This window comes from Eptatretus burgeri, unplaced genomic scaffold (genome assembly GCF_056783735.1).
Source record: "Eptatretus burgeri isolate ZD-2024b unplaced genomic scaffold, Ebu_testis_v1 Ebu_testis_scaffold_32, whole genome shotgun sequence".
In the NCBI taxonomy this organism is placed as follows: Eukaryota; Metazoa; Chordata; class Myxini; order Myxiniformes; family Myxinidae; genus Eptatretus; species Eptatretus burgeri.
This window is the reverse complement of record NW_028221982.1, coordinates 7,508-22,500: the sequence shown is the minus strand read 5'-3', so window position 1 is coordinate 22,500 and position 14,993 is coordinate 7,508. Positions and strand designations below refer to the sequence as shown.

The following is a 14,993-nucleotide window of genomic DNA, read 5'->3' as shown; positions in this document are numbered from 1 at the left end:
AATGCACTTCAGTAGGCACCATTATGATAGTAAGTACCCGTAAATATTATTCACAAACTTGTCCTGACATTTTGAGAAGTGGTTGCCATTTTGGAAATTCAGTGAAAATTGTATATTTTGTGTATATCTAATGAAATTTTTTTTTTTTTAAATTCTTTGCGTACTTGCAGATAAACCTTGACTGACCAATGGTCAGGGCCCCTGTGGCTATGTGGGACAAGTTCGCTAGTTACAGGAAATTTTGCGAAAGTGCTAATTCTTTGCGTGTCGTAAATGATCCAGCTGAAAGAGGAATTAAGCTAGTGTCTGACTTTATTCATATGTGCAATGATGAGAAACAATGTCAAGCATTGCTACAGTGCGTGGAAGAGCACAGGAAGCTTTACCCAGACTATACAAAACAAACGATATGTTCTCTACAAGATATCTGTGTGGTTGCTTGTTTGCTCGATTGTTATGTTGTCATATATGAAAACCATGTCGCTTAAAACATTTGGTTGTTCTCATATTTAATTGATCATGTTCTCATTTGTCATTAATAATGTCTTTATGAAAACGCTACTGCTGATATTCTGTGAATGCCTAACAATGTGCCGTGCAATAATTGTCAAAATATAGGATTTTCAGTGAAATTCCAAAATGGCAACCCCTTCTCAAAATGTTGGGACAAGTTGTGAATAATATTTATGGGTACTTACTATCATACTGGTGCCTAATGAAGTGCATTCGGCCATCTAAACAAAGAGAAATATATATTTTTAAATATTCAAAAATCAATATTATTTTCAAAAATATGGATTTTTCCTGAAATTTCAAAATGCCGGCCCGCGGTCAAAAAAGGCGGGAAAATTTTCAAACTTTGGTCGATCACCTAACTTCACTAGTGGAATCGATAGGCACATAATGCTTCATTCCAGCAACTACTTTTGCAAAAGTGGAACACCCTAATCACCATGAACAATGCCAACCGTCGGCTGGAGTGGTGTCAATCTCAACGCCAATGGACTCTGGAGCAGTGGAAACGCGTTCTCTGGAGTGATGAATCACGCTTCACCATCTGGCAGTCCGACGGAGGAATCTGGGTTTGGAGGATGCCAGGAGAACGCTACCTATCCGAATGCATAATGCCAACTGTAAAGTTTGGTGGAGGAGGAATAATGGTCTGGGGTGGTTTTTCATAGTTCAGGCTAGACCCCTTAGTTCCAGTCAAGGGAAATCTTAACGCTGCAGCATTCAATGACATTCCAGATGATTCTGTGCTTCCAACTTTGTGGCAATAATTTGGGGAAGGCCCTTTTAGCCCAAGAGCCCAAAAAGGTTTATTTGTGTTTTGTTCGCCAAAAGGTCTGAGAGTTGTTTCTGGAGTGAAAATGTTGGGAGTATTCGAATATGCTGGTCTGATAAAAATCCATTTGGACAGTTTTCCTCAAATCGCGTTTTTATAGGGGTACCCTATAATTTCCCGTGAACGCATTTCGTTTCGTAAACGTTCCGAACGAACTTTATAAGCAATTAATTTTGACTCAAGCCCAATAGCTACACCCAAAAATGAGACATCATGCTAAAGCTTATCGTTGGCCGGATTCTATGAACTGTTCTGTTTCTCAATTTGACTTCAAAAAAGTTGGATTAACCCGATTTTACTTACCGGCATGTTTTATCAGCTTATATTTTTTGTGTATTTTTTCCAATCCTGAAGTTTTCAAGACGATTATTTTCAAAACAAATGTACTATTTTGAAGAACTATCATTCCCCTTTCCGATGCAAGAACAATCACGCAAAACGGTTTATATTTTGCAGAGTAATGACCAAAAGAGCATACATACATGGGGGTTACTTGTAAAATATCGCAATTTCCCATGATTCTTGGAATATACATGTAAATGTAAAATAAGTCGAGGCTACGTTTTAATTACAATATAGTGATTTATTGACATTATCATAACTAGTAATGGCCCGTAGGTGCGGGCCTGTAGGTGCGTGCCCGTAGGTGAGTGCCAGTATGTGCAGCCCTCTCTCGCCCCCTCTCTCGCCCCCCCTCCCCCCTAGTCTCGCCCTTCCTCTCTCCCCCCTAATCACTCACCCCCCTCTCACTCACCCCCCCATCTCTCGCCCCCTCCTCTCTCGTGGGTAAGGCGTGCCAGTATGTGCAGCTTCGTTCCTTCGCTCTCGTAAACGACGACTGGATTGGGGCATTTTTTTCAATTATATCGGACCAACCGTATCATAAATGGCCATAACTTGGGAAACATACTCAGGTCCCCAGCGTCAATTGTGACGTCATATCAAACGAAGAAGAATTGTGACGCCCCCTCTCTCTCTCCCCCCCCCCTCGCTCCCCCCTAGTCTCGCTCCTCCTCTCTCAACCCTCTCTCTGTAAATGTATTCACTAAAAACAAATAAATAAACATTAATTGCGACGTCATTCGTGACATCATAGCACCGTGTCTTGTCATTGGTTGACAGATAAATGGCCATAACTTGGGCACCGCTTATCCGATTAATATCAAACCTCGAAAAGGCACATCCGCGGGTCCCCAGCAATATTCCTGGCAAGTTTCAATCAGATCGGACCGTCAATCGTGCAAAAAAAAAAGTAATAAAAATAAATAAATAAACACCAATTGTGACGTCATTCGTGACGTCATAGCACCGTGTCTTGTCATTGGTCGACAGACAAATGGCCGTAACTTGGGAACCGCTCGTCCGATTGATATCAAACCTCGAAAAGGCACATCTGAGGGGCCCCGGCAATATTCCTGGCAAGTTTCAATCCGATCGGACCAGCGGTCGTCGAGAAACGGTGGTCACAGACAAACAGACAGACAGACAGACACACACACACACACACACACACACACACACACACACACACACACACACATTGCTGGAATTATAGATAGATGACAAAATTGTTAACAATGTATAACAACATAATCATGATAATCAGATATATCTGTGTAGTATATGAAATGGTTGTCATCCATGTGTATTAATAGCAATGTGTTGAGAAGTTTGGAAAATGAGAATGCAAATCTATTGACTTTTGTTCAATATGTTCCTATAGATCTGGATAAGTGTCTTGGTTATCTTTGGTTTTATAATGAATTCATGAATGTATCTGAACCGTCATCACACAATGAGCTTTGAAATTTTGCTCATCTCCAATCATCGGCATCCACGTCCGATTCATGTGATCCATACAAAAGTTATCCGTGTGATATTTCCACATCCTCCTCGTCTTCTGATTCGATCACGGATTCCTTTTCACCGAAGATCTGGCTGATATGGCGTGGCATCTGATCACCATCAAACCAATCGATTGCGGAGCTTCCCTCAACCAGGATCCATCCGTGTTGGCACGGCCGGCCACATTAGCTCGATGGATCTTGACGTGCAGCTTTCTTCCACAGAGAGGGAACATGATTTGCTCTCTTGATTTTCTTGATCAGAACGGATCGACAAGGCGGCATGCTACTTGGGTTTACACCCTTGATTTTCTTGATCAGAACGGATCGACAAGGCTGCATGCTACTTGGGTTTACACCCTTGATTTTCTTGATCAGAACGGATCGACAAGGCTGCATGCTACTTGGGTTTACACCCTTGACTTTCTCCAGTGGATCCCCCAGCTGTCTTGACGCATATGTGTGTTGAAACATAACATAGCAGGCAGTGTCAACGCTGAGCAAGTTGTGTTTCCCATACAGCGAGCATACAAAATGCTCAATTGTCGAAACCGTTTCATCAAGCACATTGTGGTGCTCCCCTAGCATGGCAAACGATGAGATGAACTGTTCGCGTTTTATCATGTCAAGGGGTCTCTGTTTTCCTTTGTTCATGAAGGATGCTGTGAAGTCGGTACCAGTAAATGCATGAAGTCCAGGAAGAGCTTACAGGACAGTAGACTCCAATTCATCAACCAGTTTGGGAATACTGATGTATCGCCTGGTGTTGTCGCCGCTGAGTCCAACATCCATCCATACGTTTGGGCAGTCGTGTGCGGCACCTGCGTAGCACAACAGAACCACGAGGACGTCCGTGTCGTTGCTTCTGACCCTCATCGTTGCGGTTGGTGATACTTGCATGATATGATCAAGATGAAACACAAGTTGAGTGTCAGTTTCTTCATGTTGGCAGTTCAATGCCTCGTGTCTTCTCTGAATACACTCCTTCCGATTTCTCTGAACATGCAGCAGACACCATCCAGACCCATGACCAAAATGTGATCCTTCAGGATGCCAACATATCTGTTGTTCTTCCATTTGTTTGCAAGGAAGCCAAGGAATCCTGCTTTGAAGGAACATGACTGAAGAGCTGTTTGCCAATTCTGAGGCCGCTTCTGTTCAGGACCTGTCACAGCAAACGTCATTTCTTCTGACCCTCGTCTGTTTCACTCAGTCTCTTTGATACTCGGAATGATGTACGTATCACAAACAAGATCAGTGTGTGGTGACATCTCACACAACCGTCGGAGGATTACTTCAGCTACCCCACCAAATGTGGGAGGGAGATTCAGCAATGTGTGTAGCAGAAACATCGCATCGACTAATGCGACTTCAATATCTCGTGGTTTCTCGCTTTGAACCATTCCCTCCAGCTTGAGCAGAAGCTTTGACTTGTCAGTTTTGTTGATGCTACCATCCACGTGCGCCAGGGCGAGTGGAAATTGAAAGACTTTCTCAATATCTATCCTTTCCAATGTCCTGATGTAGAGTCGCCTTCCAAACAGGTCTCTGGTCCCTTGTAGTTCGACTACCTTCTGGTCCTTGGTGGTGATGTTTTTATTCACAGCAGCACTCGCAAAGTTCTTGATTTTCCTTCTGCTGATTGGTTTCTCGAAGCGAGCTTGATCGTTGAAGCTCTCTGCTGTGAAATTATCACACAACTCCTGGCCTTTCACTTGAAACCCCAAGAGATCCTCCTTGATATCATTTGGTACACTGGTGCCAGTCGTGATGCAGTGGAGGCTTTCATTCGTGTTCTGATCAAACGGGTTCATGGTGTTCTTGATTGCATCAAGCAGCTTCGAGAGATCATTATTGTCTAAAGTGACTCGATACGGTTTCAACGATTTGGAGACGTCTTCCATCAATTTCAAGCCAGCTTTGTCGAGGAGGCTTCCAACAATACAACTTCTGGCAGCTCTAGTGACCATCCACCGCTGTCTCGCTCTGTCGGACTGGCTGAACGAAGCGATTCCTGTCAGCCTTGATGCAGCATCAGCATTCACTGTCTGCTCGAGGGTGATGTCGACTTGAGTTCGCGAGAATGATTTGTTGGTTCTTCTCACAGATAAAGCTCCATTTTCTAAGGCTTCTCGAACACCAGGATGTGTGTTGTCCAGGTTCATCAGATTGTGGTAATAACGAACCAGCCATCGAGCGTAGTTGGGACGATTCCCAGCAAAGAAGATGGGACACATTTGGCCCAAGGAGAAAATGAAGAGCTGCTGGTCATTTATTCTATACGCTCGACTGAATCGCAAGAAGATATGGACTAGTTCGATGTTCAACATCGAAAACTTAGCTGTGTTCCCATGATGACCACTGAGGGTCAGTGTTGTGTACTCTGTATACTTCTTCATGACTATGGTGTCGTCGTTACTTACTTCTATCTCATGGAATGCATCAGGGGTCAGATCTCGGTTGGAAGATACTACTACTACAGTCAGAAAGGTTTCAGGCAATGGACCAGTGTCTTCAAGAAACTTCTGGAAGTGGAGAACTTGGAAAGCTGTCGCTAGGAGAGAATGAAGCCGCTTACATCTACAATTATAAATATACAAAATGTGTTGTTAGTACAGTATCATCAAAATTAAGAAGACACGACATGATACATGTTTATTTGATGATATTGTTACGGTTGTGGAAATTCACAGAACACCATTCAGGTTCCCTAGAGGTCAGTTATTTCGGTAAGTGTGTGTTCCAGGTTAGAATTCCCCACCGATGTATAAAGGGCATTATTCGTGTGCCGGGCTGTGCATCTTTGAGTTCGCAGTTATTCTGTTCTATCTTTTACTTCAAACAAACAGCATCTCTTCAATGACACCACTACAACCACGCCACCTCCACCACCACAACAGCATCTCAGCAACCACGCCATCCCCACCACAGCGCCAACCACGACATCTCAACAACCACGCCAAAGGAGCCACATTCTCCAAAAGGACGACCCTCCTCTACAAACAAAGAGAACAACTCGACAACTCCTGCCCCGATATTCTGGAACGGGTAAACAGAAGTGACGGTTGGGGCGGGTCCCTCAGAATAGAATGGCGTAAAAAAAACAGAATGACAGTTATCATACCAAAAGAGCCAAGCTGAACTCTCCTGGAATTTTCCCCCGCGTGCCAGGAATGGAGGGCAAAAACGGCCGGACGGCGATAAAAAAAAACCGCGTTCGCTGGCCGAGAGTGGAATCGGTGTGGAGAGCGCCAGAGTTGGTGAGAGAGTCGAGTTGGTGAGAGGGTTGGTGAGTTGTAGGCGTCATTGGAGTTGGTCGTTGGAGGCTCCGTTGGAGGCGTCGTTGGAGTCGAGAGTTGAGTTGGGAGCTGGTGGAGTCCATTCGAGTGCGGGCGGAGACATCGAGGGTCGCCCAGCGCGTCATCAAGAGGGTGGCAGGTAGCCTGCTCGGTCTCTCGGAGCCCCTGCAGTCATCCTGGCTCCGAGCAATCATAAAGGCTTACGAGCCCAGTGCTTTGCTTTCTTTCTTTCTTGGGGTTTTTGCATGAAATTTTGTGGCGCCTTGTCTACTAAGTAGTGAACTGACTAAGTGCATGTAGATAATAAATAGACATCGGCTGTAGGTCTTTTTGCTGGTGTCTTGTCCCCTACCCCCATTCATTGCCTTGCTTGCATATGTGCATTGGAAATAAATGTCCCCTATTGTTTGAATATTCACATGCTCGTTGCGTCCCTTCCTCCATTGAACTGCCGTAATTGTGTTCGGAGTATTAGCTGGTTTTTAACACCGATAAGATAATCGGGTCCGACAGGGCTTGGCGATATAAAACCGCTCGGCAATCGCAAAGGAACGAGCTGCTTAAAGTGGCTCGTTTTCATGCAGGCTCCGTTGAGGTGTAAATCCCCGGCATTTCTGTCTGCGCGAATAATTAAGTACATCGACAATTTGGCGATCAACCCTGTCACGCATGGACAAAAGAGTTGGCCGATTTATGGTGTGGTTAACAACACCCGTAGCTGGGTTTCGGCGTTGATCCGAAAAGCTGCGACTGGATTGCCACGTTCGGTGGGTGGGCGCGGCCGCAATTAGCTTAAGGCGGTCGTCCGCACGCTGGAGTGGCGAGAAGCCACAACAATATATTGGAATAGCATCCATTCCGCTCACTGATTGAAGTGTTTTCCTCGTAGAAATCCATTCAGCGACCCCCAAGAAAGCACACCTGTTTCTGTGAGTATCTGTGGGCCACCAGAGCAATCGAGGAAGAGTCCCAGAGCACCAAAATACGCAAGTTCAATGTGAAAGGGTCCAAAGCAGATCAACACGTTGTTATACGTAGGATCCTCGGCAGCTTGGATTTGTAGAGCTGGTTTAGCTATAGCTAAGTCATAGTGAACCACGACGAAGTCCTCTCTACGTTCCTGAGCAACCCGCTGAGATAGTCGTACCATTTCTGCCACTACGTCTAGCCGAGTCGGAGGGAGATTAAAGTTCTCCATGTCGGCAATTCTCTATCTGGGGAGTGGATCTTCTGTGACAAGCGAGTTCCAACCTGTACAGAATGATGTTTTGTCGAGTGCGATGCTCATCATCCAGAATATAGATCTCTATATTCCATGTCAGTGAGATGCGGTGGTCTTGGTTTGCTTTTGACTGCATACTGAAAGACTGTCATCTTAGGTTTCTTGCTATATGGTTCCAAAGTGTGTTCCTTTAGGTGGAATACTCGTTTCGAACTGTAACTCTGTATCCCAGCAGGGTCCACTGAAGTTAGCCGTCGCTGGGAGGGAGGTTCTTCGGGTGACTCGTCCAGTGTCATGTTCGGCTCGTTCTGATAGCAGATACCTGCAGTATCGTGCAAGGTTACGCCGCCTGACAGTGTTTCCGTAAGGTCATCGTAATTGTCCCATGCTAAACTGGTACAAAGTCCGACCATTTTGACGATTCCATCGGGTGTGGTACATTTACGACCAGAGAAGTCAGTGGCTAATTGGGTCTCTAGGGCCTCGGCTGTGTGATAGTCTACACTGTATCCAACTCGGTTCAAAATCTTGTTGGCTTGTTTGATCCTGTGTACAGCACCCTGAAGAACTCAAGGACAGCATCAGGAGGGTCTGCCTGTCCTACTTCTAACGCTTCCATTGTGATTGGCCTTGTTCATTTGGATATGTTTTCAGGATCTTGTCGGCCAAGCTTCGAGCAGGATATGTCATCTCATCGTCTCCAAGCAAGGTGAGGTTGTGCACGTGCAATGATGACAGGTATTCTGCTCCTTGATTTGACACCAAGGTTACATCGATATGCTTCTGGAGTTCCTGGAATGCTGCTTTGTGAGCGGCCAACTTTGAAGACATCATGTCATCATCTTTCTGTACTGCGGTTTGGCAATGATGTATGTAATTTCTCCTGCAGGAGTGGTGATATCGTACTTCCTTTGCCTTCATGTCGAGACCTCCAAGCTTTGCAAGCATCACGTTATCTTGTGCAAGTTCAGCTGCATTTTTTATGCTTTCCTCACCCATGTCAGTCGTACAGGTCCCCAACACTTCCCACTTGCCTTTCCCAAGTGACTTGGTGATGGAATTGCAGAACAGGCACTTTTTCTCAAAGATGCCTGTAGAACTTGCCTCTGTGTGTTCTACTTCAGAAGGCAGTACGTGTGATCGTGATGGGCCAGCTGAATCTTGTTCCACATTTGCAATGGACAGTGCGGTGAAATCTTTGTAGCATGGTTTGTGATAAACAGTTGTCTGGTCATATTCAGCAGGAAGGCTTATTCTGAAATACTTTGAGTCTTTTACTGTGGAATGTCTCTTTTCATGAACAGAATTCACTTTCCACCATGTATTGTCGTCAAAAGGTTTGACTTCTTCGGTAGTTTTACCGTGAATATGGAGAATGCATGTACGTTTTGATGTCATTTTGTTTGCTGTTGGTGAACCTGAAAGAAAAAAAAATGCTATTCTACCACTACCAACTACATTCATTATACAGGGAATACACGTGCTATACAAACATAAACATCGTAGTCTGGTCAACAGAAGATAGAATATTATACATGCATCTGCTATAGTTAGAGTATGTCACATTTGTGCAACAAAAAATGAAACTGACGTCCGACAATCTATTTCACTGAAAATAGAGTAACCCAAATAACCAATTACCTGGGTATACGACTCAGACAAGAACTTTTCCACTTGCAAAGAACATTGAGGTAGTATATACACTATATCAATATAAAACATAATATTTTGCAATGAGTCACTTTGCTTGAGAATTGTGTAAATCTCAAAAACTGCGATATTTTCCAAGTAACCCCATGTATACTCTTTTCGTCATTACTCTGCAAAATATAAACCGTTTTGCGTGATTGTTTTTGCATAGGAAAGGGGAATGATCGTTCTTCAAAATAGTACATTTGTTTTGGAAATAATCCTCTTGAAAACTTCAGGATTGGAAAAAATACACAAAAAATATAATACGATAAAACGCGCCGGTAAGTAAAATTGGGGTTAATCATTGAAATCAGGCTAATCCAACTTTTTTGAAGTCAAATTGAGAAACAGAATAGTTCATAGAATCTGGCCAACGATAAGCTTTAGCACGATATCTGATTTTTGGGTGTAGCTATTGGGCTTAAGTCAAAATTAATTGCTTATAAAGTTCGTTCGGAACGTTTACGAAACAAAATGCGTTCACGGGAAATTATAGGGTACCCCTATAAAAACGCGATTTGTGGAAAACTGTCCAAGTGGATTTTTATCAGACCAGCATATTTGAATTCTACAGACATTTACACTCTCGAAACAACTCTGACCTTTTGGCAAACAAAACACAAATAAACCTTTGTGGGCTCTTGGGCTATTTCCTGTTTCAGCGTGACAATGCCCCCATGCACAAAGCGACGTCCATACAGAAATGGTTTGTCGAGATTGGTGTGGAAGAACTTCACTGGCCTGCACAGAGCCCTGACCTCAACCCCAAACACCTTTCGGAGGAATTGGAATGCAGACTGTGAGCCAGACCTAATCTCCCAACATCAGTGCCCGACCTCACTCATGCTCTTGTGGCTGAATGGAAGCAAATCCCCACAGCAATGTTCAAACATCTCTTGGAAAGCCTTCCCAGAAGAGTCGTGGCTGTTATAGCAGCAAAGGGGGACCAACTCCATATTAATACCCATGATTTTGGAATGAGATGTTGGACAAGCATGTCTCCACAAACTTTTGGCCATGTAGTGTATTAATAATCACAAAAAACAAAATGACGACAACTTTGCAAACATGCTCAGCCTGAGTACTCTCACAATATTACTCACAAATTGGAAGTGCTTCAACAGGTTCACATAAAGTTGCCCCTTCATCAATTCGATTTCATCTAACTTCTCCAGAAGTTGATTTTTCCACTCACTGTACAGGGAATTCGGCATAATGTCTACAAGGGACAAATGAGCACAAGAACAAATCGGTCACAGTATAAACTTGAGAGTTTATAGAACATGATACCCCAAGCAGCATTAGTTAAAACCATGTGCAGCACTTCAACTTCAATACAACAACGATTTTAAAGACATTAAAAAATATATATATATATATATCCAGAAGTTCAGCACTCTTTAAGCAGTCTTATATCCATCATCCTATAGAACATGTCCAAGTACTGCAAAACTGGAGGTTCTTGGAAGTATTATGAAGGCGATTTGTGTTCTACAGTGTTCAAGTATATAATTAAATTAAAACGAGAAGGGCACTCGGTAGAGTGCATACCTCCGCCATGTAATGCCTGATCCACAAGAACATATCGGGCCCAATACATTTTTGAACTAGAATGGGCACTCAGTAGAGCACATACCTTCGCCAATGCTACATTTTGCCCCCCCCCCCCCCAGAAACTGTTGATTGTGAGGGTATTTAATCCCATACCACATCTGCAATCTCATATGTGTTATGATGGATTAAAAACATTAAATTTCCTGCTGTTTGACACTGATTCACATACATTGTACAATTTCTGAATGAACTCCCTGACCTTTTTGGGTGTCAGTGTCAAGTCAATCTGATGACAACTGGTCACATTATTAGAAATTATTTTCTGGCATTTTAGGGGCATTTAGCACACACGAGTTTCTGTTTTTCTAAATAAGTTATTTATTGTGAACAAACAAACATTCATTGTACAAAAATGACGATTTTGACCTTTTCATGACCTCAACCTTGACCTTTGTACTCGTAATTTTGTAATTGGTATTAGAGTGTGGGGAACAGAACAGTCAACATTTTGGTGTTGGTTTCATGCAAATCGGATAGGAATTGACCGTGTTATGACTAAAACCGCACATTTTGCAATGTTGTGACCCCTCCTGACCTTTGACTCCCAACCGCTAATAAGGGTTATTACGTCATTGTCTCAAGTCACATATCACAAGATGGGACATTGAATTCTGAATATTTTGGCATTAGTCGCATGCAAATTGGATACAAATTGACTGCGCTCTGGTAAAAAGACGATTTTGACCTTTTCATGACCTTGACCTTTGACCCAATCGCTCCCAAAATCTAATCACATGGTCCTCGGATAATAACCAATCATCACACCAAATTTGCTGCGATTCAGTTCAATACTTTTGGAGTTATGCGAATAACAAACAAACAAACACACATATTCACAAATAAATAAATAAATAAATACACAGCGATCAAAACATAACCTTCGCAACAAAGTTTGCGAAGGTAAATATCATGCGATATATCGTTTTATATGTGGAAACGATATATGTGGAAACACAGCAAAACGAATTGTTTGACATAACTGTACATTTCCTTCACTGGGATAAGGGAGAAGATTCTCATAGATTTTCATTTATCGATCTGTTATGTTCATTACATGATCCCAAAGTTTTTCACAAGTTAGTATCATCTTTTACTCCCCATCAACCCCCCCATCCATTACCGTGTAGAGGCCTAGAGAAGTGCACACTCACACTCACAAAGGTCCTATAGAAGTACACAACATGATATACATACATACATACATACATACATGGTGCTGCTCTTGTAGATGCAAATGCTTAGAGCCTGGGGTAAGGGGGAGCGCAGTCCCATCACTCACTTGCCTATGATCCCATTCTTCATTGAAAACTGCAAGGGGAAAATCCCTTTTTCAGATGTTTGCGATTTGGGGATTTCAATCTGGCTAGTGAACCATTTTCGAAGTTAAAAAGGAAGGGATTAACCAACTACTGTGGGACACATTGTGACCTATAATTCAGTTGACGTTCTATCTTTTCAGGTCCCATTTTGAAAATTTCAAAGACAAGACAGAGCCATACGTCATGACTGATTCTGAGGAACACTGCAGGAAAACGAAGCGCCAAGAGTCGAAAAAGCCAAATGTGCAATATGTGAGGAAGAATGTTATGTGGATGAACTTGTTAAACTTAAAGACATTGCGTCTTGGCAAAGACTATGAAATTGCTAAGATAAGACATATTGAACCTATTTTGAGGATTGCTGATGCCAATCCTCCATCCACACCGGATATCCGTTATCATAAGAAATGCAGAGACAGACTAACACATGTTAAAAATCTGAGAAATATTCAGGGTGATCTAGGTAACTTGAGTAGTGAGCCGAGTTCTGTTCAGCGGAGGTCTTCACGCCAGTCCACAGATGCTGCGGACAAATCACATGTCTATCCAGAAGTATGCATCTTCTGCGAGAAAAAGACAAAGTACATTCAAGGTTCTTGCACAAGGGAACCACTCATTCAGTCCTCAGAACTAAGGGCTGATGAAACGGTACGTGATGCCGCGATTAGAAGATGTGATGAGATGATCATTGCCCTCACATCCCGTGACATTGTTGCTGCTGAAGGGCACTACCATGCCACCTGCTATAGGCGTTACACAGTAAACTCAAAACGAGACCAATCAACGGCACCAAAGACCGCATCGCAGTCTGCAGCGGGCGACGATGGCTACGCCAACGCTGTGGGAGTCGCACTGGAGAAGTTATATTCGTATGTGCGTTGTAACATATTGTTCAATCCTCACCTGGTTTCCCTGGTAGAAATCACAGCAAAATTGGAATCGTTTTTCATTGAACAGGGTGTTGAAATTAGAGCGTCCACAAAAAAGAATTTATGCAGAAATCTTGAGGCTGAATTCGGTGACACCTTGCACTTTTTTGAAACAGATCACAGAGTGTTTCTTAGACCACATAACCTTAAAACCGATGACATTGCATCTGAAGTTATCCGTTTAGAAAAGCGAATTCAGCTGTACAACCAAGGACAACACTGTGTCCAGTTGATTGAAAATGTTGCAATCATACTCAGGGATAACATCAAGGGTAGCATACAAGAACAAATGTGGCCTCCGCACCCCGAAGAACTGGACAAATCATACATTGAGTTACCAGAGTGTCTTATGGCATTTTTGAAGGTGCTCCTGGGGGGTACACAGCGCGACGCATCTGACCGAATCTCTGGGCTGTCATGGTCATTTGCGCAAGATATCCTGAATGCTGTGACAAATGCGCAGGTTGTCACACCTCAGCATGTCCTGTTAGCTTATGTTGTGAAAACATTGGCAGGTAATGTGGAATCATCAGGACCCTCAATCGGCTTGGTCACTGTTGTTCCTATACCCGACTCGAAGAAATTGACACAGCATTATGCGTTGAGAAAGTTAGTCGAGGTGATGGTGGCATTCCCAAAGGAATTCATCCTGGTGTCCCAACTGTTTTAGCCTTTGACAGCATTGACAGGAGGGAAGAGACACTGAGCGAAGAAGGAACAACACATCGTATTAACGCTGTTGTGATGCAGCCTGTGTCTTTAACCTGTGCGCCGCAGAGGCAAGATGAGCCAATCGTTTTTAAGCAGGAGAAAAGAAGAACAATTGAGACAGTTGGTGACTGTCAGCCATTGTATGTAGCAGGCCAGAGAATGGTTCCACCCCCACTTTTTCAATGCCATTCATAGATGCATCCACAAGTGCTCACCCGCGAAATTACATTTGGCTTCTTGTGCGGATGCATGATATTCACAACCAGATCATACCATCATGGACTGGATTCAATATCCAGACAAGGGACAATGTTTCAGTATCCAAGGACACCGTTGGTTACCTGCCAACAATCAATGCCCCACCTTCAGATCTTTCAACTGTGCAAGAGATTCTGTGCAAATCAGTGTCCATTTGCCAGTCAGTAGAACTTGACAAAATATGTGTGGTAATGGACCAAGCTTTGTATGCCAAAGCTACAGAGATAACTTGGAAACACCAGTTGAAATTCGAACGTATTGTCTTGATGATGGGAAATTTTCATGTCATCTGCAATTTACTGGGCATAATTGGAAAGCTGTTTGGATCTGCTGGACTGCGTGGTCTAGCTGTTGAATCGGGGATAATAGCAGAAGGGTCAATTGAGAAAGTCTTATTGGGTCGGCAATACAACCGAGCTGTGCGTCTTCATAAAATCGTTTATGAAGGGATGATGCGACAGGTTTGGTGAGAGTTTTTAGAGTGGTTAGACAACAGCCACCATGATGATCTTCACACGCTTGATGAAACCTTTCGATGTGTGGCTGATCTCCACGAAAATATGTGCTCTGTTACACTTGAATCACTTGAGCAAGACATGTCTTGCCAAAGGATACTTCATCTTTTTGAGGTATACTTGGGTGTTCTGCGCAATGATAGAGGTCCTGTTTCCGCATTCTGGATGACGTACATTGATCTGGTGGAAATATTACTAGGTCTGATCAGAGCCGATCGTGAAGGTGATTGGTATCTTCACCGAGC

The 14,993-nt window shown here is 43.3% G+C and overlaps 1 protein-coding gene across 1 annotated transcript in view; it reads right to left on the bottom strand.

The window, feature by feature from the left end:
• Nucleotides 1-10,617, bottom strand: part of LOC147007737 (uncharacterized) — an 85,156-nt gene extending 74,539 nt beyond the window's left edge. Inside the window, exon 1 of the mRNA XM_085866490.1 lies at nucleotides 10,506-10,617. Within this exon, the coding sequence (XP_085722616.1) occupies nucleotides 10,506-10,616 (111 nt within the window). The 5' untranslated portion in view covers nucleotide 10,617. The remainder of the gene's footprint in view (nucleotides 1-10,505) is intronic.
• Between the last annotated feature and the right edge of the window lie 4,376 nt (nucleotides 10,618-14,993).